General features: G+C 38.9%; 1 protein-coding gene across 1 annotated transcript in view; it reads right to left on the reverse strand.

The window, feature by feature from the left end:
* LOC132860364 (collagen alpha-1(XXIII) chain) overlaps positions 1-26,422 on the reverse strand; it is a 58,973-nt gene that overhangs the window by 17,671 nt on the left and 14,880 nt on the right. The window contains exon 3 of the mRNA XM_060891552.1: positions 1,000-1,035. Coding sequence (XP_060747535.1) covers positions 1,000-1,035 — 36 coding nt within the window. The remainder of the gene's footprint in view (positions 1-999; positions 1,036-26,422) is intronic.

The raw sequence follows: 26,422 nt of genomic DNA on the forward strand, positions 1-26,422 counted from the left end.
AATACAGAATACAAAAAAATACAAATATTCATAAGAGGCAGTTCATAGCAATCTATCTCATATAAAATATGGGCATTAAGTTCAGTGTGGCAACAACATTATAATAAAAGCACAAGCTGGGTCAGACTATGACATTTAAAAGAACCACATTTCATCCATAAATGAATCAACAGTCAGGTGAAAAAATGTGGATCCCATCCAGGAGAGAGCTACTGTCTGACAGCGAGTTATAAAAATTGTTCTTTGATCTGATGCACACTTAAAATGAAGTCATAAATACAGAAACAGCTTCACATATGTGCAAGAGTGAATTCTTATCTCAGTAGTTAATTATTTCAAATATATCCGAAAGACCTTTGTGGTTTTAATAAACCAAATTTAAAACCTACTACAGTGTCTACCTTCTTTACCTTTTTATTACTTAATATTCATTCATTCATTCATCTTCTACCGCTTATCCGAACTACCTCGGGTCACGGGGAGCCTGTGCCTATCTCAGGCGTCATCGGGCATCAAGGCAGGATACACCCTGGACGGAGTGCCAACCCATCGCAGGGCACACACACACACACTCATTCACTCACGCAATCACACACTACGGACAATTTTTCCAGAGATGCCAATCAACCTACCATGCATGTCTTTGGACCGGGGGAGGAAACCGGAGTACCCGGAGGAAACCCCCGAGGCACGGGGAGAACATGCAAACTCCACACACACAAGGTGGAGGCGGGAATCGAACCCCGACCCTGGAGGTGTGAGGCGAACATGCTAACCACTAAGCCACCGTGCCCCCCCTTATTACTTAATATGTTCTTATTTCTTATTCACAGCCTCAATCTGGACTGATGTTTTCTTTCATCACAAGAATCATATGACCAAAAAAAAGAAAAGAACATAAAAGAGAATATTGGACAAACTTAATGACAACATTAAAGAGGAGATGTTTTGAAATCAATAAAAACTCCTCTTAAGTTGTGAAAGGTAATAAATACTCACCAGGATTCCCTTTTCTTCCACGTCTACCTGGGGGTCCTGCAGAAATAAAAAAATAAAAAAATGAAAATATTAATGTTTAAGTGAATTTAGACAGAGAATGAGAAACAGTTTACAGTGATCACGTGTATAAATATAAATATTCATTCATGTTAAATGTCATGCTTGGTACACTGGCATGTATCCTGACTAATAAATAATCAATGCAGTGGTGAAACATAGTGCTTTTGTCACATCAGAGTGGATTATTTTCTTATAACCATGCAGTCTAGACTGTGCTACTTCAGTTATATCTCATTGCCAATGATTACAATTTCTAATTTATTTATAAAGTCAAGTCACTCTTTTTAAGTTTATAGTAAAGATTTAATGGAGCAGAACCTCTGTGAAGCAAGTTCATTCCTGTTATTGTTTATGTCATTGCAATGATAAACCCTCATTTCCTGAGCAGCATCACTTTCTCCATCACCTTTCTCATATAATCTTCTCTGTCTCGAAGATTTTGCTATGCTGGGAAACTTTGCACACCATCATGTTAAATAATGTCTCATAATGAATGAACACCACATCAATGAGTGTACATTTTTCTTTCTCAAACACTCACTCACTCTCTTTCACTCATTTTCTACTGCTTATCCGAACTACCTCTGGTCACGGGGAGCCTGTGCCTATATCAAGGCAGGATACACCCTGGACGGAGTGCCAACCCATCGCAGGGCACACACACACTCTCATTCACTCACGCACTCACACACTACAGACCTACCATGCATGTCTTTGGACCGGGGGAGGAAACCGGAGTACACGGAGGAAACCCCCGAGGCACGGGGAGAACATGCAAACTCCACACACACAAGGCGGAGGCGGGAATCGAACCCCCAGCCCTGGAGGTGTGAGGCGAACGTGCTAACCACTAAGCCACCGTGCCCCCCTTTTCTCAAACACATTTATATTATTATTGGGTGGTGTGTCTGCTGTACAAGTTCCTATGAATGAGCAGTGACAATAGAAACAAAAACGCATTAGGTCGATTGTATTAATATTAACCTATCGTTCATGTTATAGATGTAACCACTGTCAGAGCTGTGCTGTAATATAAAAATAATAGAATAGAAGCTTTTATTTGTCACATATACTGTACATTACAGCACCGTGAAATTCTTTCTTCAAAGCTTTGGAAGTTCATCTGCTCAACAACTCAGAGCTTTAACCGCTTAAGCCACCAACGCCCAATCAGATTTGAGAATTCAACTCTGTTCTAGTATAAGTTTTTTTAGCAGCTACGGCAAATACATATATTCCTCCACTGCTTTTTATGCACCTTGAAAATATGATAAATACAGGTGTCTTCAATAAAGCCTCAGTGACCTATCATTTCTGTTGTAACCAAACCTACAAAACTAGATTTCAAAGGCTTAAAAGTGAGGCAACAAATAAAATAACAGGATTCATACTCGGGTAAATGCCTATATTTGTTAGGAGAACCAAATCAATAACTCTAAATAATCTATTGATCTGTCCATTGAATAGTCCAGTGTCTGTTGGCATTGACCGCACCATTGACACTAATCTATGCGTGAGAAAAATGGCACTTCCTTTTTTCCCACTTGAGGTCCACATGGGCTGATTACACAGAGGAAAATGTCCCGAGGAGTGTCCTGTTTGTAGATAACGAGGGGAAGAAGGTTCCCTCTGACAAGGAAGTGTATCTAAACCCATTCACATTGTCCTGCATCTGCAGCACCAGGGGAAGCCAAGAATGACATCACATGAGTTGGGACAAATAAACACAGCCATCAATAGTCATTCGTTTTCCTCACCACAGACCGGACAAAACGGAAGAGAGTGGTACAGAAGAGTGAGAGCTGCCAGTCGCATAAAACCAAACAGAAATGAGTTGTTCTACAACCACAATGCTCCAGGTAGTGATCAAAACCTGATTTCAGGGGGAAGAATTTACAGACTCAAATAAGTGAGAACAATATAACTGAATGTACTGCAAGTTTATAGGACAAAAAAAAAAAACAAGGTATAAACCTTAAAGTTGAAAGTTATAGGGTTTAAAGCATGAGAACATTTGGGCTAATTTGGCTAACGTATTTATTGCTAAATATAACGACCATATCCAATTTTACAGCCATATAACTATTTAAATTGAAAATGCACAGTATTAAAAGTCCTTGTTAAAATAACTTTTTGGCTGTGATGTGATTTTGTAAAATAAAGTATTTCCTGAAACAGGAAGTCAAAGTGATGGTGTGCTGAACTGACTGACTGACGTCCACATCAGCCAATAGCATTTGAGATATGCCATGCTTCTGGCAAATCTAAACTACCCAAAAATTAACATGGAGTACAGCAAAGGGATTAACAAAAGCTTATTACTTACTCTTACTGACAGAGAAACCCTGAATTGTGTTTAAAGACATAACTGTATAACTCAGTCTGAGGAAGTGATATATTCCAGAGAAGGAAGGAACCACAACCTCGTACAAATTCCTCTACCTTCAAAAATGAATTTTATCTCAATCAATTGATGCAAAGACAAACCATGTTTATTTATGAACCAGCTATTTCATAGCTATTGAAGCATAAGACCCGTCTTCAACAGATGGGACATATATGGCTCTAGAGAGCATTTAGTTGTACCTAGTTATTAAAATATATAAAAAACATTAGCACTTAAAGGGTGTATCCAATTTTCTTTATCACTCAAAAGATAAATGTGTCCACAGTAAACACTGTCCAAACAGATAAAGCAGTCAAAATGTTTCCATCCAGACTTACATGTGAAGCTAGCATGAACAGTTAGGAGCTAATGATCAACAGCCCATCGTAAGTGATGCCATATACTAGGAGAAGGCTGCTATAATAATTGGGACCAATGTCTATACTCCTGTAAAGGTATTCTCAGAGTTTACTCCTGTGCTTCAAAAACAGTCCTGCATTTCATTTCAGCTCAGCATCCTTAGAAATAAAATCCTCCATCCTTTTCCTCATGTTTTCATTTTATGCAATGAGATATCTCATGCCAAATGGTCCACAGGCTGTTAGTAAGTAATGACATTAGGCTTATTTCCATTTAGATAAACAACTGTGTTCAATAAGCATGCAAACATTATTCAGAAGCAATTGTATCATTTCTGAAATGAAATTATCCTAATTCCAGGAAAACGCTGAAGGTCTTTAATGAATCCTGCTGTCAATATTTACTTGCTTTAACATACGAGACTGATTTAGGTTAAAATGAGTGAACATTAAACATGGAACATCTCTGAACTAAAGGTCATTAGTAGGGATGAGCAAGTACAGCATTATCTGTATCTGTTAACCATATGAATTATCTGTATCTGTATCTGTACTCGGAGTGGGTGGGGCCTAACCCGGAAGTGGGCTTGTCTTGGAATGGGCGGGGCTTTAACCGGTATGTTATTTTAAGCATGCAATTGATATGGGTTGATCAGAAATTGTTATATATTGCTGATTAGAAAAATATTTACAGGGCAGCATCAGGATTGAGCTTCAGATCAGTGGTTTTGATCACGATAGCAAACGAACTATATTACAGAACAAGATTTGCAACAATGAAAACAAAACAATGCAGTGCAATTATGAAGTAAAATGTAATGAACAATATAACTTTCTTTTTTAACTTAATTTTTTTATGATCAGTGTGATTTTTTTTTACATTTTTTTGGTTCTTTTTTTATTATTTTATTTCCACACCAGGTGTGTGTGTGTGTGTAGCTTAATAATTAATTTGTGATATTTCTAACACTAGCTTACTACCTTTATGTTTTTATGAAATACATCAAAAACGTGTCAGACACTCAGTGTCTGGTTACTGGTTAGAGACAGCCGAAGGTTTAAAAAAGAAAAAAAATCTCCGACAGGCAGAGACGCAATGCGAGTCGCATTCTACCAAGCAAGCACCACGTCTGAACGAACCCACGTTTACCAGAACTCTACTGGTTAGTAAGTACGTATTATTAACGTTACAACCCGAAGTAAAAAGCTGAAGAAACCCTAAACGTTCCTAAACGTTAACGGAAAAGACCCGCGAACCCGAGTGACTGAGGGAGAGACAGAGAGCTGTTCTGTGTGTGACTGTGAGTGAGCAGAGCGAGACACAGCAACACAATACATCTGTATGTGTGTAGGGGAGGGGCACTGTGACTAGCCTATCACAGAACGCTGACACAATCAGATACCCAATGATGATTTTCATTCAATCCGAGCACAGATATTGACTCGTATTACTCGTATAATACTCGTACTCGGCAGAAGTGATTTATCCGTACCGGATACTCGTTTCAGCCGAGTATCCGGATCATCTCTAGTCATTAGTTCGTAAACTGTACACTCCAGACTTATTCAACGATCTTATGATATACAATGTAGGCCTTCTACATGATGCAAGTTGAAAAGCATTCGTCAGTTGCAATTCTTAGCGTACTTGTACTCCAGGAAAATACCCAAATGCCTCAAATGATGTAGTTATTGCTTTTAATATCACATTCTTCTTTGCCCTATTTATGTAATAAATAAAATCTGGCCTGCCCATAAAATTCGTTTCCTGCTAATAACCACAACAGATGAAAAGGCACAACATTTACAGTAGGCTTTCAAAAAGTTTTAATTTATACTACAACGCTCCGAGTTAACACATAACATGCAAAAAGATTTAACTTTAATTAATACCGTAACACTTCCTCTGGAAAGTTTTATCAGGTGCCTGGTGGAGGTTTGGCTCTCCATCGGTGTTATATTAAGAGTGACGTCAGAATGTAAATTAATGAGCGGTTTTGGGTTCATGATGAATTCTGCAGGGACTAATTGCACACGTGTTCCATGTTAGGATGTTTAATTGGTTACACCAGAGAGAAAGCTTTACAGTAGAGAAAGGTGTGAAAAGAAGGAGGAAATAAAAGCAGTAAATGGACCGGGCATTCCCCACCCACCTGGGATTAAAATTCACTCCAGATTCTGATTAATGTCGTATATCCAACATTGAGCAGTGCTGCAGAAGACGAAGAATATTCCTGGTTCAAATTTGGCCTCACTTGTAAGTGATGCATTAGTATTCAGGCAAGAACACTGAGTATAATGAGTAAAAGGAGCAGTTAGTAAACCATATTTCAAACACAGTTACACAGAAAGGAGTGGAAATTACTCATGGCTCACTTTCCCACTGAGTTGAAATTAGCACAATTTCAAGGAAGATTAGGATGGGAATCCCAACTGTGCTTACAGCTCTAACAGGGATGTGGTAACTCAGTGGTTCAGGTATTGAAACACTGATTGGAAGGTTATGAGTTTAAATCCCATGGACACCAATCTGATACCGCTGGCCCCTGAGCAAGGTCCTTAACCCTCGATTGCTCAGCTGTATAAATGAGGTAAATGTAAGTCGCTCTGGCTGTGGGCATCTACCTAATGCTGTAAATGTTTTCAATGCCACACCCCCTGTAGTGCCTCTACGTCCTTGCATTTAAACTAGTATACGCCAATTTAGCAACACGAGTGCTTTCATATGAAACCAGATCCCTCTGGCTGTTATACTATATGTGATGTATACAATATCATATAACATTTTTCAACAATTAAATCATGACCAATTCCAAACCCCGATTATTGCGGATTAGACAAATATTGTAATTTATAATTCTTCTTTCTTGTGTGTTACAATTTCTGTCTTAGTTAAACACAAAGACATAAGCTCCTTTTGGAAATATTTTTTTTTCTCTCCAGCCGAGATTCTTCGAACGGCTTGAACAGTTTGTCTGCTTAGCGTTGAATGACTTCTAACAATCATTTGCTGATGACAAAGAAACAAGTCTGCAGATTGAACCAATTCTCATGAGCGATGATTTTCTAGTAAATGTTAATTAGCATGATGTTTTGAACTCTCCAAAATTAATTGACGATGCCAACCCAACGATCTCAAAATGCTCTTTACTGTGGACTTGTAGGGCACGCTTACTTTTGTCATTAAGAATGTGAAATAAAATCTATACATGTATAGTTGACTTCATCAGCTAATCATCAGTTAGCTATATTTATTAGCAATGGCACTAAAAAGGTAAAAAAATAGAAAGAAGAATTTGACCGCATGAAACAGGCCTACAACTAAGCGTCAGATCTAACATTACAAAAACAATTATGATGATGATAATTAGAAAGTATGTTATGGTATAAATGAGTTGGGGTTTTTTCTTTTCTGTGCCGGCATTGTGCCAACACCATGTTTGGATTTCTCTTTGCTGGCATTTGTGCCACCCAGGAGACTATTCCTGATCTGGGTCTCACTAGAAACTAGAGACATTTTGAGTAAAATGCAGCATCTGTACGCTTATTCTGTACTGTTTGTGTATGTAGTCGGATTCAACCGGGAAGACGGCGATCAGCACGACACCAACAAGCAGTTCCCGACTGCACAGATGATCCTCTATTACTATTAAAACCGAAACGGGAGAAATGCTCATTTTCTTGTTTTTTTATATAGCTTTAATCATTTCATTAATAAATCCCAAACAGAGAAAAAATTACACAAGCCGACTAGAGTGTAACCCCAATATGTAAAACGACATCCCAGAATATATCTTTATTACAACATTATGGATTATTTATAACTATAACATTAAGATTTATTAGAACTGCAATAAAAAAATAACGACTTAATGCTGCTGATAGACAAGATTTCATTTTGACACCCTGAAGCTTAACTTCACAAGAAAATCTGGCAAGCCAAAAGAGAAAAAAAATCTTATGAGCAACTTCCAACACAAATGGTACTCTGATAGGATTGAACACTCCAATCTGAATCACACATGAAGCGCAAAGGCACCAACATAGCACTGTATCGCTGGTGCATGAAAGAACAAGAGCCTTGCACTGGATGTGAATGTAAAATGCTCCCAAGACTTGAGAAGAGGCTGAACAGATCCAAAGAAGAAACGTAGATAGGAAAGTATGAAGACCAGAGATTATTATTGTAATAAAAAAAGCTGTGACAGCAATATCATTGCTCTTGCTCCGTTTATTCGTCCAATTACTGCTGATCATGCTTTGAATTCACTATAAAAACACTGTGGGTTGAATTCATAGTTTGCAATCAGTGTGTGTGTTTGTGTGTGCGTGTGTGTGTGTGTATGTAGGCTAGTGACATATCCTCATACAACATACGCCTTAGCAAGTGCCGTATCCATATGTGCCATATCAGTCACTTTGGATTGATTATATAGCCACGGTTCATTAATCCAAGTCATCAGAAGTATTTTAGCTAATCCAGATTTTTCTATAATGTCATCCGTGTCATAGCAGATTGCATAATAAGGTCACATTTTGGTTAAATGCATTCCAGGAACAAATCAGAAACATGTCTAAATCTTTAAAAGCCTTTACTTCATGCTTGCCCACGGGGTAGCACTTTAGTTTCTTTGGATTTTAAGTTGAAACAGCCAAAATCCTCCATAAATAAAGGAGAAAGAAAAAGAAAAAGGCTCAGATGAAAAAGTGAAGATACAGAACAAGTGTACACTCTTACAGCACGTTCCCTCTTGAATATTCAGTGGATTTGCTCTAAGTAATATAACACATACTTACATTTACGATGCACAATAAAAGATAAGTTCCTCTTTTATCTCTATAACATAAGGAGTCAAAAATAGCAAAATGAGTGATGTAGCAATTCACTAAAAAATGTTCTTACTCGTGCAACCCGTAATTTCCTCCCCGAGAATTAGACGCTTCCACGGGAAAGAATTGCAAGATCATCTATATATTCTTATACCAGATGCTGACAGACTTTTGGAAACTGTATCCAGAGTTATAGCTGGTGGAGATGAGAACTGGAAATGATGGGGAATAATGTATTATGCTGCCTGTTGAGCAAAGAATCTACCACTGAGGATCAGGAAATGGTTCTGCTTAAGAAGTAGAAGCCATTCATCAAGGGGCCTTTAAAGAAAAAACGAAAGTAGAAGGATATTAAGGTTGGCATTAATATATTTACAATATACTGGTAAATATATAACTAATATATCTATATATAACTACACTAATCTTCCTAATTCTAATCAGACAATCATGTCAGCAGATCATGCATCAAAATGGGGAAAACATCTGATTTCACTGACTTTGATATGTGACATGGAGTATTTGGTGCGTGATGGGTTGGTTTGGGTATTTTAGAAAATTTGGATCTCTCGCACACAGATGCCTTGTTGATGAGAGCGGTAAGGGGAACATGGCCGAAGTGCTTCGAACTGAAAGGAAAGTAACTTAAGTAATCTCTCTTTGCAACCGCGGTGAGCAGAAAATCATCTCAGAATGTAAAAAATAATTGGACCTTGAGGTGGATGGCCTACAATAGCTGAAGTGCACATCAGGTTTTACTCCAGTCAGCCAAGAACCTTAAATTAAGGCTACATTGATCACAGAGTCACCAAAACTGGACAATTTAAGACTGGAATAACGTTGCCTGGTCTGATCCAGTTTCCTACCAAACTTTAAATTCCGTCTTTGCTGACAGGAGTGTGGTTTTCATGCATCTATTTTTTTAACCTGGAGCTTCTCATAAGAAAAAAAAAATACAGATGCAATGGTATATAGGGAATAAAGTGACATAATAAACATCAGCGTTGCCCCCCTTGTTTACCGACTTGGCTCATGAGGTATATGGAAGCAACTTGTTATATAAGAAATCCTCCATTGCAAAATAAATTCAGTCCAGTTGTAAAAACATTCCCTCTGCTCGTTATGCTCGCCACCAGCTGAAGACGTCTGCAGAGTTCACTTCTCCTGCAGCTCTCGGTACCCATACAGTATGAGGGAAGGAACGTGAAGAGAGGATTTAGGCCTCGTCCTGATTTGCTGACTGTAGAATAGACCATAGTTGGATATTCATGTGCGCTGCTTAGCTCGGGGGTGACCATGCTGGCTGCTGCAAATGACTCCAGATGTGGAAAGAACAGGGTGTAAACAACAGATTAACAGCCACAAAATAACAGGCTGTTCTGAGAGTAAAGGAAAGAGTGAAGACAGTGTAAGAGACACTGATTGGAGGCTCCCACATCAAGCCATAAACGAAATCTGGGTTTTGCAAGTCTTAGAAGTCAAAATGAGATGAGACACTTAAAATAGAAACATATCATTTGTTGTGGATTGTTTTATTTTATATAAGTTTATTAGGTCTTGAATGAGACTTTTGATTAACACTGTCTCACTCAGTTTATTTTTCCCTTTATCATATTTATGTTTGAGGATAACAGGTCAGATTCAACAGGAATACATTCACTCATTTGTGTATTACAAAATTTATTCATTTTAACAAGAAGAAGTTTAGTCTTTCCATTTTTAACTCACTGACCATTTTATTATAAACACCTGTTTACAGACCTGGTGACACCTGTAACACCAGGAGAAATTTTTCTAATCTCCGTTTGTCCTTTTTTTGCAGAACTTCTACCCTTTATAGCCACAGGTTCATGGAACATGATGTGGTCTTCTATTATTGTTGCCTACGCGTCTCAGGGTTTGCTATGGTGTCCATTCTGAGATGCTTTTCTCTTCAACGTGTTTAAAAAAAAGGCTCTTTGTGCTTCTGTAGCCTTGTGTAAGCTCGAATCAATCAGGTCATTCTTTTCTGAACTCGCTCATCAACAAGGTGTTTATGCTGGCAGATCTGCAGCTCAGTGAATGCTTTTTGTTTTTCACACTATTTCGTGTAACCTGTAAAGACGGTAAAGTGAAAAAATAACAGCTCTAAAGATTATATTACAGTCAATTCCAGAAATTGAATAATTTGCTTCTGGGTAGGTTTTATTTCCATTTTTATTTTTATGGGTCATATAAAAATTAGAATCTACTTGTATACCACTTTCTTATAAAATGAGAATGGATATATTATATAATGTACAATTGAACAAATCCTGAATACTCCTTAAAATGCAGATTATTTTCCGCTCCTAAAGATAACATTGACATTTGTCATGGTTTATTATCAAAAACTACACGCAAATCTTCTAAAGCTTTGGTGTGGTGTTTATCTTTGTGAACAATGTGGTCCATTGTGTCATTTTATCCTGTGAAATTGTGAAATTTCGTGTCCCTTGGTGAGCATATGACTGTCCTCATCCCACAGTGGTTCCAGATGTGGCACTGGGCTTTAAAAAGCACCTGGCAAAAAGCTGCATGTCATTGCTCATATAAACATCCACGACAAGATAATTGAAATGAACTTGAGCACAATAACAGGCATAATGTAAAAGTTAAAGACCAGGACAAACGTTCCTCACACAGGTCACACGGCCTTGTCATCGTTTAGCTGAACAAATACGTTCTTCCAAAATACTATAATTTGTCGATGTGGACACACCCCGTAAGTAAGTGTTTTACTACTGTAGAGAATTCCTTATAAAAGATTATTACGAACTATTATTATAAACCAGCGTAAATCTCTGTGTCTTACATGCGTTTGCTTTTATTTTTCTCTTTCATGTAGTTGAGTAATCCCTTAATAACAAGCACGTGGTCTCCTTATGAGAAACTGATCCCTGATGTATTGTTGTTTTTCACTCCACTTTCAAATGTGCTGGTCTTATAGCCTATATTTGTTTCTGAGCTGAAAAATAGCTTACAACGAGCTTGAAAACCTTGCCGTCTCGGTGCACGGTTAAATCGGGGAGGTATGATAGAAATATACATATCCGTGTAGCAAAAACAAACATTTCAAACCTTCCAGAGGGTTCAGTATGTAATCTGTGCTGTGTAAATAAATATGCCTAGCACAGAGCTCTGCTATGCTTTACGGGCTAAGTGAGAGCAAAAATTTGCTTGGGACCAATTTCATTGGGATAATGTTAGATATAAGATAAAACATTCACGGGGAGAAAATATTTGGCACTTTACAGATTAAGATCATGAATGCAGAAGCACGTTGTCTGTGGGGTCTCAGGTTCGGGATTTCATCAGAATTAGGTTTTTTGGATTAAACTTAACACCCGAGATTATTATTACAATCAAGAGATGTAATCACTGTCAAGAATAACACAGTCATATTTATTTGCAGAGGAATAAATACAAAGAAATGGAAAATCTTTGTATTATTGTGCCCAGTCAATATTATTTCTGTAATTAAAGCAACAAAATCCTTTATCTGAACTTCAAAACTGATGACTAGAACACGCTAAATTAAACCGAACTCTATTATGCAGTGTTCTGAAAACATTTGTTACAACTTACAATGCACTCATTTTGTCTGCTTGGATTTATTTCTACTGTCGGTGTTGATCAGCACAACACTTTTACAGCCAGCAGAAATAAAATCCTTTTCCCACTTGTTTTCCTTAAGTCTAAGAGTTTATAGAACACCCTTTCCAAGGTGGCCTTCGAATGGAATAGAATCTACTTCCAAGCTTTCCAAGGAATCCATGTTTTGTTTTTCCATATAAAAAGTCTTTTCAGATAAGTAGAAAATGGAGAGCATATTTTCCTCTGTGTGACCTCATTTTGAAACGTCGCGTCTTGCTATGACACACCGACAGCTCGGAGATCTGAGTGAAAGTCTCATCTTAACAGTGAATTAGCTGAAGGGTCTGTTAGCTCCATTCCCCAGTATCACTATCGCAGCACACTATCGGAACACAGCAGGAAGGAAGCCCTCTAACCCTGAGTTTCAGCTCTGTGAGTGGCGTAAGCTACAGGTTTCCATTGAGTTAACAGGAACCAGACATGCACGCTAATGGAACTTTAACTGTGTGGTTACGAAGGACACGAGCTCAAAGGGAAGTGTGTGAAAATGGCAGCAGATTAAGACAGCTTTGGTGTCGACTTTTGACAGGCAGCAGCTTGAAAGAGGTTTTCGGAGGAATTCTTTAAGCTTCTGCACCTTTTCACTGTCCATCTAAGAAAAAAAATATTATCTATATTTTTAATACTCCAACCATTCCAAGAGGAATTAAATGTTTTTTTTAAATGATTTATTTATTTATAAAAAAAAAATTTTTGTTTATTTTTAACAACGCAGCACTGTTGAAATCTTGGTCAGAAGGTATTAAATAAATTTCTATAACAGCAAAAAGATGAAGTTTGGAGATGATTTTCAAACATTTGATAATTTACCATGTCTCCAGTGTCCGGAGTTTGCAACACTTAGAGGTCAGTCACCACAGGACGTTTTGCGTTTTTTCCAGTAATGTTGACATTATTGTTGGAAAATTGCTGTGTTATGACGAATGAAACATTGCTATTCTTATATAATCTAATTTTTAAGGTGTTAAGAGAAACTTCTGCATCACAACACCATGCTGATTATTTACCTATAGCACTTTAATGTCAGCTTCTTACCGTGGAAATGAATAACTATATATAAATATAAATAAAACAACATGCATCAAACAATCCCTCAAAAAAGCTGACGTTCTCAGATGGTGCAAATCGTCAGGAAATGTGTTTTTTTTTTCTCTGAAGTCAGGCACTTTATCCCTCTAAGTGGGAACATGTTGCGTGAAGTACATATATAATTACTCCTATCTTATATCTGCTGGTGATGATGCCATGCAGCTCTGGGGTTAGCCTTGAAGCTCGGCCCATTAAGAAGAAGAACTTCACTTTTACGTGCTTTGGCAAAAAGTTTGAAAAAGAAATATTCCATATAGTCTACATACCATATGAAAAAAGAAAGAAAAAACAATCAATAACTTCAGTTTCAATGATTTGGTGTCGCTGATCTTTGTTCTTTATGAAACCAAGAAAAGTTGAGCGTATGTAAAGATCTAAATCATTCTACCTTTCTATTTACAGCATTTGGCAGACGCCCTTATCCAGAGCAATTTACATTATCTCTTTTTTTTTTATACAGCTGAGCAATTGAGGGTTAAGGGCCTTGCTCAGGGGCCCAGCAGTGGCAGCTTGTTGGACCAGGGATTGAACTCACAACCTTCTGATTGGTAGCCCAACACCTTAACCACTAGTCTACCACATGCCACATTATTTAAATTAGAAATGCCATCAAACAGCATTTAAGCCCAAGCTTTCTATACACTCCATTATAACTCTCTCGAACCGCTTTCATATTATTTGGACTTTCTTCAGTGGAAATATTCACTCCAGTCTTTTTAACATTTCTTTTCTCACCCTTCTATATTGCCACTTCTTCTTGACCTGTCTTATACCTCTGTCACATTTCATATGCTCACTTCTTCAAATCAGCTCTGTAGACAAAAAAACTGTAAATAATCTTCTGTTTAATATTCAATATTTCGGTTGATTTTATTTTATACTCATGAAGAATTTAAGGATAATGATAAATTCAGGATTCGAGAATTCTGCTGAATTCTTGAATACGATTGGTCAGAAAGTTCATTATTTCTGCATAATAGCACAGTTTGAACAGTAGTTACAACTTTAACATGATTATAATAATAAACAGATTTAAAACATGCCATTATTAAAAATGTCATTATAGTTATTAAGTAATTATAGTATAACTGTTGATGTGGTGGCATTTATTGTTTGTTGACTGAACGACTATAACATAAGCGAGTTTATCGCAACTATATTGAAACATTAAATTTAACTTTATTAATCATCGTTAGTCATCGTTGGCAAAATGCTGTGAAATAAGCAGAATTACACGTCAGATTAATCCACTGTTACCCTGACCAGGCAGTTTTGAAACATAAATGAATGAAGGCTATAGGTTCATGTCCTTATTTTCACAGGTAAGATGACAGTCAGAGTGACTAACATTTATTAACGACTAGACCGTCACTCTCCTTGTACTTAACACCAGAGTACACTGTTCTTGTTTCAGAGAACAGCAATAAGCAATAAAGATACCTGTAAAGGATTTCAAATGGTATACGCTGAAATGGTGTACGCGTCTATCTGGATACTAAAGTACATAACCTTTAATACAAAGCTACAGCTGTGTTGTAGCAACTGGAGAGATGTATACATTCCATCTAAATCCCACGCTGCTAACTGCAACGCAACCAAATTACCAGAGCCAAACAAGTCATCTAAAAAGGGCTCAGCTATCTTTTTTATCCTGCTTTAATCCAGGAGGAGTTTACATGTAGGTCAGCTTTAAGACCGCTCGGCCTTCAGCCAGACTCTCTGAATGTAGATCTAAAACAGCAACAGATGCTGTTCATTCCACAAAGATCACATTTTCACAAGCCCCACTGTCTGACGGCATATTTTGCTAGACGATAAATGATCCGTGAAAATAATGCAAAACGGCAAAAGACGTCTCATTTCATCATACTGAGTTGGCACTTTTTGCAGTCTTAGTCGGAATAGAAAAGAAAACACAGGTACTAAGAAAACTCACCGAGATTGTATGTACTGGCTGTATTAGAGATCAGATTATGATTAGTTAGTCATGAGCAGATAAAGAACAGGTCTTTCCTATATCTTTACTAGCATGATGCGCTATCTCCCTGGACACAGAGCGAGGGATGAAAAGCAGAGGGAAGACCACACATATCATCTGATGCTCATGAGGAACAGTTTAAGTGCGTGTGAGGATTGAATTCCACCGTCTGTACCTCGCAAGTCTGATCCGCATCTAATCAGCTCCCTCCATGTGCAAGACACAATAAACAGGCAGAAGTGTCAGCAAAAGGATTAGAGCTAACCGAATTGGATTTGAGGCACAAATTGGAGCATAAGTGATACGTGGGAGGAAGGGAACTTTACGACAAACACTGCATGAAGGAATGCACAGATTTCAGGGGAAATGTTCAAGGACAAATTATTTTGCAGATCAAAGTGTTTGTACTACAGTTTAATTACTCAGGCTTTTATTAGATTTATGATAGAATATCTAGTGTGGTTTAAATTTTGTAAAATACGATAATTTCCAGCGGAGAAGGGGGAAACTTCTGCAGTCACTATTAAAATAAACAATGGCAAGCAGACTGCATTAACACTGAGCGAACCTTAACAGAGATAAATGGCATTATCTTGTAGGATAGATACACTAAATGTAAACGTCTGTCAAAGGATAACCTGTCCTGACAAAATCTGATTTAAAATCTGATAAAAGAAAATACGAAGACTCCACATTTGTATTAAAACGTGAAGAAAATATTCAAAAACGTATTTATAGCTGTAGCTATGTGTTCAAAATGAGGTTGAACCAAGAAAACATAGCATTTACAGTAATAATATACAGTATGATCATTTCTAAAGATCTTTTTTTTTTTTAATTCAGCCTCAGGTCAATTAATTAAGGAAATGTTAATTAATTTAAGAATCATATTCATATAGGTGCTGAAAAAACGATGACAAGCATTTTGAGTAAAAAGAAATACGGGGAAGTAAATGTAAAGCATCTGCTCCATTTACTCGTGGTATAAATGCCAGAATAAGGTATTTCCCAGTGTTTGAATTCTAATAATAATGACCCTGTAATTATGACTTAACTACAACTTGACCATCATTAATCGCTTCACGGAAACTGATCTGTCTGACTATTCATCACTATTAGTCCAAGCTTCCTGTTAGTGTCAGAGCTGTAGGTCTCTGGGGAACGTTGTCAATCAATACCCTTGCAAATGAATCAATCAATCAGTGTCACCACAGTGCAGTCTTTCCAGAACTCTGGCCTCTGTTTATCAATCTGATTAACCTACACGCTCTGACCCGAGCAGATTTAAAGAATCTAAACTCACTGTGGAAAAGAAATGTGTATCAAAAACAAATTTAACGTCTCTGAATCCTGTAGATAATATCAAGTAAACAGGACAAAGTGTTCTTTGTATTACTTGTTACTGATTTAGTTACACTGCTCGAGAACTAGACAGAAATATATTCATCATTTAAACCGATTTACTTCGGTACACTTGACAACAAACCCACGACATACGGAGAGTTGCGTTTTTCCTCTAATTCCTCACATCGATACCCATTCGCCAAAGATTCCTCACCTCACCTGTGAGGCAAAAACAACTCATGTCTGATGATTTATCGACCCCAATACAGAGGAACCAGGGTTCAGCAATGCTGTTTTTCGTCAGTGTCTCTATGTATGACCTTTCCCCTTTGCTCCTAGCTCCTGCTGGATCTCTAACCCGTCACCCCCACTGCTGTCCTCACTCCCTGTCCTGCCAGCCACCTAAACATGAGACAAACCAGGCTTTAAAAAAAACAAAAAAAATAACTTTACCACCAGGAGAAACTGCAGCTTCAGACACATTCCACAGCCGTTCCGTCTCTGCTCCCTATCCAGTTTTTGTATTTGGTCTGAAACACTGGGAAAGCAATCTCAGCGTAAGCAAATTCTGACTTGGTGTAACTGGGGTTAAAAATAGATCGTGTTGGTTTTTAGACCATGGAGACTAGAAATGTTTTATTGACCAAAATTTCTTAACCTAACTGAGAACAGAGCCCAGAATTCTCTCCCAGCATATCATTATTACATAAGGTTGTGGTTAAGCCATTAGAGGATCGAGTCTTGTGGCGTCCATGAGGACTCCTGAGATGGATCTTCATTGCTAGAGAAATGTTCGAAATAAGAAGCCGCTCATTCTATAAGTCTGTATTTATCTAGGAGCATCCCATGATTTGAGACCTTGTGCCACAGGGGGAGAAACTTATAAACAATTTATCCCCGCCATAATACATGTATTCTTTATTCTACTTACAATGAATTCCAAGTGAAGAAAGAAAGCCTCTCTGGGGTTTAACTCGAAACAGAAGATAGGATGGAGCCTGCAACCTTATAAAGACGGAACACATGCTCGGTCCTATTCGTGCTCAGCTAGATAGAGTGCTCAAACATAACCTGACATCTATCTCTATGTTAGAGTTCAGTTTACAGAAAGTCAGTGTTTGCTCTCAGCAGCATTCTTCTGAGTCAGAGAGCAAAGGAAGTAAGAAAAACAGCAACCACGAAGCATCGTTTCTCCGTCCAAAGCTCACACTGCAGGAGGTCCATTCTTGTTAAAAGTGGCCTAAAGTAATGAAATTTTAGAGGTTTCTGGCTATTCAGCCTCATGTATCTTCTTTGTGGTGATATAATATCATGGTAAATTAAGACTAAGTAATCGTGATCATTCAGTTATTCAGCACCGAACATCATCTCATACAAAAAGAAGCTGGATACAAGATTAAGGGGTTTCAGATTTTTCCTTATTCCGACTGGGTTGGATAAAAGCACTGGGGAAGTGCTTGCGAACTATACAGTAAACAAAGTGCAATGCGAACTATACAGTAAACAAACAGCGATAGAAAAATCGCTAGTCTACATTTGCCTTCGGTTGACACCCACTTGGTAGGTTGCCACGTTCCTCGCATCGTCTTATCATTTACACATTGGAATATTGGAATATCGACCACTCCATTTTTGGCCGTGTTTGAACTTTTCCCACATTAATATGTTGTCAAACACAACAGAATAAATTACACAAGATATTGTGTCTTTCTTGTCCTTTTGCAAGTGTCCTGCTCTTTCTGCTTATATCTCCTTGTCGTACATGGAGCATGCAGAGAGATGCAGAACAGCACGGGTCAAAGGTCACACGGGTCGTATATGACAGGATAAGAGGAAAACGAGGTTATAAGTTTTATTTGTGTGTTGAAGAGGACATGGGAATTAATTAAAGAAGAAGAAGAAAGGTGAGTGCAGAACTAAAGAAGTGTTGGCCAAGATACGATTATTTTGGGTGTATTCAGTGTTTCCGTATTGTGTTGTCATGTTATGATGTTGACTTGTTTTGCACTGCTATATTATAGGTTCTGTTGCATTGCATCTTCTGTTGTCATATGTTGTTGGATTGCTTTGTGATATGCTTTGTTGCTGTGTTGTTTTGCTGGGTTGAAGTGTTGTGTTGACTGGTCCATATGTAGTGTTGTATAGTTGTGTTGCTGGGTTACGTTGTTATGTTGCGTTGTAATGTTACATCATGATATTATGTTGTAATGTTGTACTGTTTTGTACTGTATTGTTTTACTGGGCTGTGGTGTTGCTGAGATGTGTTATGTTATGATATGTTGTGTTATTAGGCTATGTTATGTTGTAATGTACTGTGTTGTGTTGCTGGGTTGCTTTGTGCTGCTTTGTTGCATTAGTGCTGTATTGTGTTGTGTTGAGTTATATAACTGGGCTGGTATGTTGTGTTGTATTATGATTTTATATTGTGTTGTTGGGTTGTTGTGTTTTTAATTTTTTTATTTAATATTCAGGGGGGCACGGTGGCTTAGTGGTTAGCACGTTCGCCTCACACCTCCAGGGTCGGGGTTCGACTCCCACCTCCACCTTGTGTGGGTGGAGTTTGCATGTTTTCCCCGTGCATCGGGGGTTTCCTCCCCTGGTCCAAAGACATGCATGGTAGGTTGATTGGCATCTCTGGAAAATTGTCCCTTGTGTGTGTGTGTGTGTGTGTGTGTGTGTGTGCCCTCTGTGGGTTGGCATGGGTTGGCACTCCGTCCAGGGTGTATCCTGCCTTGATGCCCAATGACGCCTGAGATAGGCACAGGCTCCCCGTGACCCGAGGTAGTTCGGATAAGCGGTAGAAGATGAATGAATGAATGAATTTAATATTCATACCAATCTTTTAGACTAGTCGCTTCACCGTGTTTTACTATAAACTCAATTGCTGGAGTTAAGGATGTGCGGTGTTGTTGATGAAAATGTTCGCTTGTCTGTCGCATGCCTGGATCACTCACGTGTGCGTGTAAAAAGTATAGATGACTTGTCTTTTACGTGACTGTATCATCTGCTTGATGTACCTGGAAGGCTTCAGATACAGTATGGCCTCCAGCCTTACCATGGATGTTCTTCCAGTCTGAGATGGCACGTAGGAGAACCTGCCACAGAGCCACGGTAGAGTTTAAAGGGTTAAATCTAATTTTTGTAATTCACTATAATTACAAGACTAGCTCACTGTTCAAGTCTTTAACTTCATGCAGAATCTCTTCTCATTGCCTGTCCTCACATGTAACGAGATAATGCACATACGCCACGTTCGGTTGTGTGCACCTGCAGATAAATATTCCTTAGAGAACTGTAGTACATATGGCCTGTACACACCAGATGTGAGTGTGCGATTGAACTGAATCCACTTGATCACCTGCACAGTATACGGTGTTCTCGCCAAAATCGCCCGTGATAGGTGTGTGACGCAAGTCTGTCACGCAGAGCAAGCATTAACCAGAACAGCGAAAGCCCTTGTGCTGCCTCGTGTCATGTCGGACAGGCTATTTATAAAACAAAGCTCAGAAATTTTCAACAATTGTAAAAGAGATAGACCATAGATTACTGTCTACTTTATTAACAACGTCTCCAGATGGTGATCATTTATAATTCTTAAGCCCTTGTGCCTTTAGTCTTTTTTATAAACTTGTCATGAAGTTATTATTTTGTTGTTATACAACAAAGAGAAATGTATAAGATATGTTTTATTTAATTTATTTAATTCATGCGAGGACACCCGGGTGTCAGCGCTCTGTAACAGTCATCAGGACAGAGGAATTTGTTCTTTCTGGTTTTTCACGAACATGAAAAACTGCATTTTGTTCTCGTATTAACTTCAAAAGGAGGAGAAAAAAAAGACAGAAAGGCTGCTGAGGAAATGAGTTTATAGCTGCAATCAGACACGTGAGAATAAAAACGAACTTGTATTAAAGAGGCTTCCCAACATAAAATGGAAACAGAAATGGTTCAGATGTGTTGCCCTTAATTAAATGGACAAATTGCTGTGGTGTCAGAGAAATAAACCACTTTGGGACTGTATTTTAACTGTTAAGAATCCAAACTAAGATGTCTGTGATGAGTTTATTGTTACACTTGTGGATGTGGTTAAAGTTTAAGAGGTTTTTCCACAGTCTGTGTGCTAGCAGTTCAGAAATATTTAGTCTGAATTAATACATCATACTGTAAATCATGGCTTTATTAGAACTATGTTCTATTGAGGATTGTCTGAAATTTTTTTTGCACAGATTTTTAAGTACCACATCACAACATTATATAAAATAGCATAACAACACAACACAAGCAAGCGACAAATTCTAACCCAACACAACAGCCTGTACCACAATACAACACTGCATCACAACACAACCGAACAGCAAAACAAAACAACACAATACTAAACAACAACATAACGCAATACAACCCTGCACTTCAACACAACTGAACACACCCAAGCAACACACCATTGCACAATACAACAGAAAATAAACTAGTAATAAATCACAACACAACCAAACACACCATTACACAATACAACATAACGTAAAATAATAAACTAACAACACAACAAACAACAAACAACAAACACAGCAATAGAGCATATTACAACATACCACCAACATATCACAATAAAACATAACAACAACACTGTTGTGCAAATTAACATAACAAATCAGCAACAGGCCACAACAAAAAACTTAGAAACACAACATAACAAAAAATGAAACACAGCACAACAAACATAACATCAAACATATAATAACACAGCACAACATAACACATCACTCTCACTGTTTTCCCAACTGTTCATTCAGTATGCTTTCCTAAAATAATTCCCTACACAATTACTACAACATGTTTGTATGTTATGTGTTACACGCAGCGTCTTAAGTGTTTGTGAGTTGGGAATCGTCCTGCATCTTGTACAAGTGTCTGTTCTTATTATCTACAGCCTCTGATATTAGGCTCATTCCTCTTGAAATCAAACATCTCCAAAGCATTTTCAATAGCAGACAAATGACGAAATTGGTCTGGAGTCGTGACCGAGTGAGTGAGTGAGTGAGACTGAGTGTGTGAGTGAGTGAGTGAATGAGTGAGTGAGTGAGTGTATGAGTGAGTGAGTGAGACTGAGTGTGTGAGTGAGTGAGTGAGTGAGTGAGTGTGTGAGTGTGTGAGTGAATGAGTGAGTGAGTGTGTGAGTGTGTGAGTGAGACTGAGTGTGTGAGTGAGTGTGTGAGTGAGACTGAGTGTGTGAGTGTGTGTGTGAGTGAGACTGAGTGTGTGAGTGAGTGAGTGAGTGAATGAGAGAGTGAGTGTGTGTGTGTGTGTGTGTGTGAGTGAGTATTTGAGTGAGTGTGTGAGTGACTTAGTGTGTGAGTGAGTAAGTGAGAGTGACTGAGTGAGTGAGTGAGTAAGTGAGTGTGTGAGTGAGTGAGTGAGTGAGTGAGTAAGTGAGAGTGACTGAGTGAGTGAGTGAGTAAGTGAGTGTGTGAGTGAGTGAGTGAGTGTGTGAGTGAGTGAGTGAGTGAGTGAGTGAGTGAGTAAGTGAGAGTGAGTGAGTGAGTGAGTGAGTGTGTGTGAGTGTGTGAGTGAGTATTTGAGTGAGTGTGTGAGTAACTGAGTGTGTGAGCGAGTAAGTGAGAGTGACTGAGTGTGTGAGTGAGTGTGTGAGTGAGTGAGTGTGTGCGTGAGTGACTGAGAGTGACTGAGTGAGTGAGTGAGTGAGTGACTAAGTGAGTGAGTGAGTGTGTGTGAGTGAGTAAGTGAGAGTGACTGAGTGACTGAGTGAGTGAGTGAGTGAGTATGTGAGTGAGTGTGTGAGTGAGTAAGTGAGTGAGTGTGTGAGTGAGTGAGTGACTAAGTGAGTGAGTATGTGAGTGAGTATGTGAGTGAGTGTGTGAATGACTGAGTGAGTGAGTGAGTATGTGAGTGACTGTGTGAGTGAGTGACTAAGTGAGTGAGTGAGTGAGTGAGTATGTGAGTGAGTGTGTGAGTGACTGAGTGAGTGAGTGAGTATGTGAGTGTGTGAGTGAGTGAGTGACTAAGTGAGTGAGTGAGTGAGTGAGTGAGTGAGTGAGTGAGTGAGTATGTGAGTGAGTGTGTGAGTGAGTGAGTGCCATAAGAGCCACTGTGCTGGTGTATTGTAAAACACATTGGAACTATGCTAAGTGCTCTTTTTATCTGTTTCCAAATGACTTTTATTGTAGGCTGATTCTTTTCTAATCTTTGAATTATTACAGATAGGGATCTCTAATTGATACCACATGCCTTCGTAATGCAGAGAGAGACAAAAACGGACTGCACACGCAGGCCATGATCTTGCACGGCTACGCTACACTATACCATTTAACCTTGCCAAAGATTAAATCTGGCCTCCTGATGACTATTTTACTTTGAATACATCTTCAGTCAGAAGTTTAAACGTAAACGAAGACACACATTAACACTCTCGCCTTTTTGTGACATCTTCGAATCCGCAATTACGCTTCGAACCACAGGACGCAGCGGGTGAGACGTTCCTCTCTCTTCTTTCACCATCTCCAGCTTTCTTCATGCGTGCAATGAGTAATAGATTTTGGGTACTGTGATGGACAGACGATGTGGCTTCACGAGGCTGACACGGCGTGCTTTTATAAATCTGCAAACACACTATTTCAGCCCACAAACTCTCCTCGCACACTCAGGACGTAGCTCAATGCGCACGGTGAAGTACAATTTTTGGAGAAAAAAGATTAACAACTACGCATCATTACCTGTAGCATTTCTCAGACATACTTTGCCATATATTTCTGATTTATTTAATATGATGTGGTTTGTTGTTATTGTCGTAGCTTAAAGTGTTCTCAGAATTTACTCTCATTGTTAGTTTAAATGCATTAACTTTATTTTTTACCAGAAGTGTTTATAAAAACTATGTGTAAAAAAAGGGCACATGTGGTTGTGGTTATTTGGTTCCCAAACACCCCCCACCCCCCACCCACCCCTTGCTTTCTTGTTCTCTCTTCAGCTCTAAATATCAGCAAACATTTAGACGTGGCTTTAGTGTGGAGCATATCAGGTAAATAACCCGTAACATTCACGTATAAAAAAGACAAGAAGGCGTCACGTCCAGACAGAGATTTCGCTGTAAAAAATTCCTTTTCCCTATCTCATCTCTATTCACACTCATCATCATCACAACATTTTACAAGTTTACTGAATCTTGTTAGACTTGTTTAATGACAATATTAGGTAGTCATACGGTGCTTACTGCGGCCCAATCATCCTTGGGATGTCAAATGTTTTTGGAAAGTCTAAGCGCAGGCTAAAAATCAATTAAACTAAAACAAAAAAGTTGCATGTGGCGTACATTATGAACTCTCACTTTTTGAACCTCTCTACTAGCTAAACCACAGCAGCAGAACAAGCTCCACCACAGTCTCCTGAGGAAGAGTGATCACTCAGCAGGAGGAGTAGATAATAATCCTCAAGCCATGAAGGAGCACATCAGCCAAACCCTCAGAACCCTCTTGCTGGACAACTGCCGCTTTACCGTTTCCAAACCTTCTGAAACTCACATGAGCGTTAGATTCCCATTACGCTGAAACGCTTGGCGTAATCGTGCACCGCTTTCCAGCTCCGCTACAAAAACGTGTCCCTTTGGACTCTCAATGAACAAGTGCTAATTAATAAAAGCTAGCAAGAGCGTGCAGCTGCTGAAAGACTACGTTGCTAATTCATCTGTGCTTGTGCTCCGTTTCAGCCAGGCTTTTACCGCCTGAAATCGCAACCTGATGTGCATGTTGTGAATAACCTCTCATGAATCAGTGCACATAAATCAGCCCTTAGCTGCAATTAAGAGTAATCAGAGGTAGTGAGGGGTTAAGGGTGAAAGGTTAAATAGCCTGAGCGGTTGTGTGATGTGGGCTGTGGGCTATCATGGTGATAAATGATCTTATTGCCCTGAGTGCATTTCTCTACAATTGTATCTCTTGCTCTCACTAATTGAACTTGCCAGATAAACAGACTTGGTCCAGTACGAACATCTACGGCAGCTCGACTGAATTTTGACTAAACGTTCGATAGGGAAACAAACCTACATCCTACTTAAGTTACATTTCAATTGGATTATTGCTCAGCAATTTAGGACGTACAAGAAAAAAATAAGTTAATGGACAGCAGGTGTTTCTCATTTAAACATCTGCAAAAAAACATCTGCATAAAAAATGTGACTTACATTTGTAGTCGGGAAATGGGACACAAATAGATGTTTTTCAGTGATTTAACGACAGCCGTGCTTGGAAGTGTTTCTGGACTTTTAAGGTCATTTGTGTAGTTAGTACGATGTGGGTTACTTAGATAATCAAATGCAGAGAGAGTGAGAGTGAGTGAGTGAGTGAGTGAGAGAGAGAGAGAGAGCTACAGAAAGAGAGAGAGAGAGAGAGAGAGAGAGAGAGAGAGAGAGAGAGAGATTATGCAGCTGTAATGGTGGGGCAGGCAGGTGCTGTAATGAACTCCTCAACTGTAAGTGAAAATCTCCACTGTGAATTACTGTGATAACGGGGATTTAACCCTGAGCTCAGAACTCCACAAATTCCCAAGAGCACTCAACATTCCTGACATACACTGATCGGTGGTGCTGCCGGTTTGGCTTACATCATATCATGCAAACAAACTGACATAATCCTACCGTGGCAGCCAACCTCCTCTGGTGGGGGGTCAGGCAAGTGTACTGCCATTTGACACTCAAGCCACAGTGCTTAGTAATATCTCAGGATTTCTCGCGACATCTCATCAACACCACCTACTGTGTCACTCCATCTCCTTTACGGACTCGTGTTGAATGATCATGAAGAACAGGAATGCTGCAAAGTAATCAACCCAAGATCGAGAACTACTACGACATGCTTGCTATCCAGAATATAAAAGACGAGAGTCGCCATGATGCACATGACATCGTCTTCTCCATAATCCATCTTTCCCTCTCCCGGTATTCGTATTAGAGCTCTTTTCTCTTTCTCTGTTTGCAGAAATGTATAAGATATATTTGTAATTATTTGCTGAGATCTTGGTGGTTGATTTGTAATTTTAAACAATCCCTACAGTATGCAGCATATTTAATTATGGGGCAGTGTGATTCCCAGTGAATGGGTTAGTTCCCATAAATCGGTACTTTAATAGTGTTCCTGTTTATGAGCACTGGGTGCAATAATGACTCTACTGAGCTGAATGGGGCAATGCGGTCTCTGCACTACGATTGCACAATGTCTAAAAAAGGCAAGCAAATCATCAAATTCGGGCATCAGCAGCTATATCATTTTTAAATTGTTGCTCACTTCAGAGTGGTCATTAGCATTTCTACTGAATTTAAATTTATTAAACAGCTGACACTTATATTTATTAGGTCTCTGTCCCATCTGTCTCTATAGGCTCCCATAGGCAGACATTCATTCACACCTAGAGTCAATTTACTGTAGCACACTCATCCTGTGCCACAACCTGTTGGTATATTCTTGTGAGGTGGTCGGAAACCGGAGAACTCGTGTGAAACATGGAGAGATCGTTCACACAAGCTCTATGCGAGTTTGGTGATTGCAGTTTCGATCCCGGCGCCTGCGCGCTCGCGGACGTGTTTATGGCGTGCAATTTCGTCTAAATTAAGTGTCTTGTCCATCGCATGTCACAGCTGTCCGTGCTCTTTAAGCATATATCACTGAAAGGCTCTTCCAGAGGGCAGAAAGATGT

This window comes from Tachysurus vachellii, chromosome 17 (assembly GCF_030014155.1).
Source record: "Tachysurus vachellii isolate PV-2020 chromosome 17, HZAU_Pvac_v1, whole genome shotgun sequence".
Lineage (NCBI taxonomy): Eukaryota > Metazoa > Chordata > Actinopteri > Siluriformes > Bagridae > Tachysurus > Tachysurus vachellii.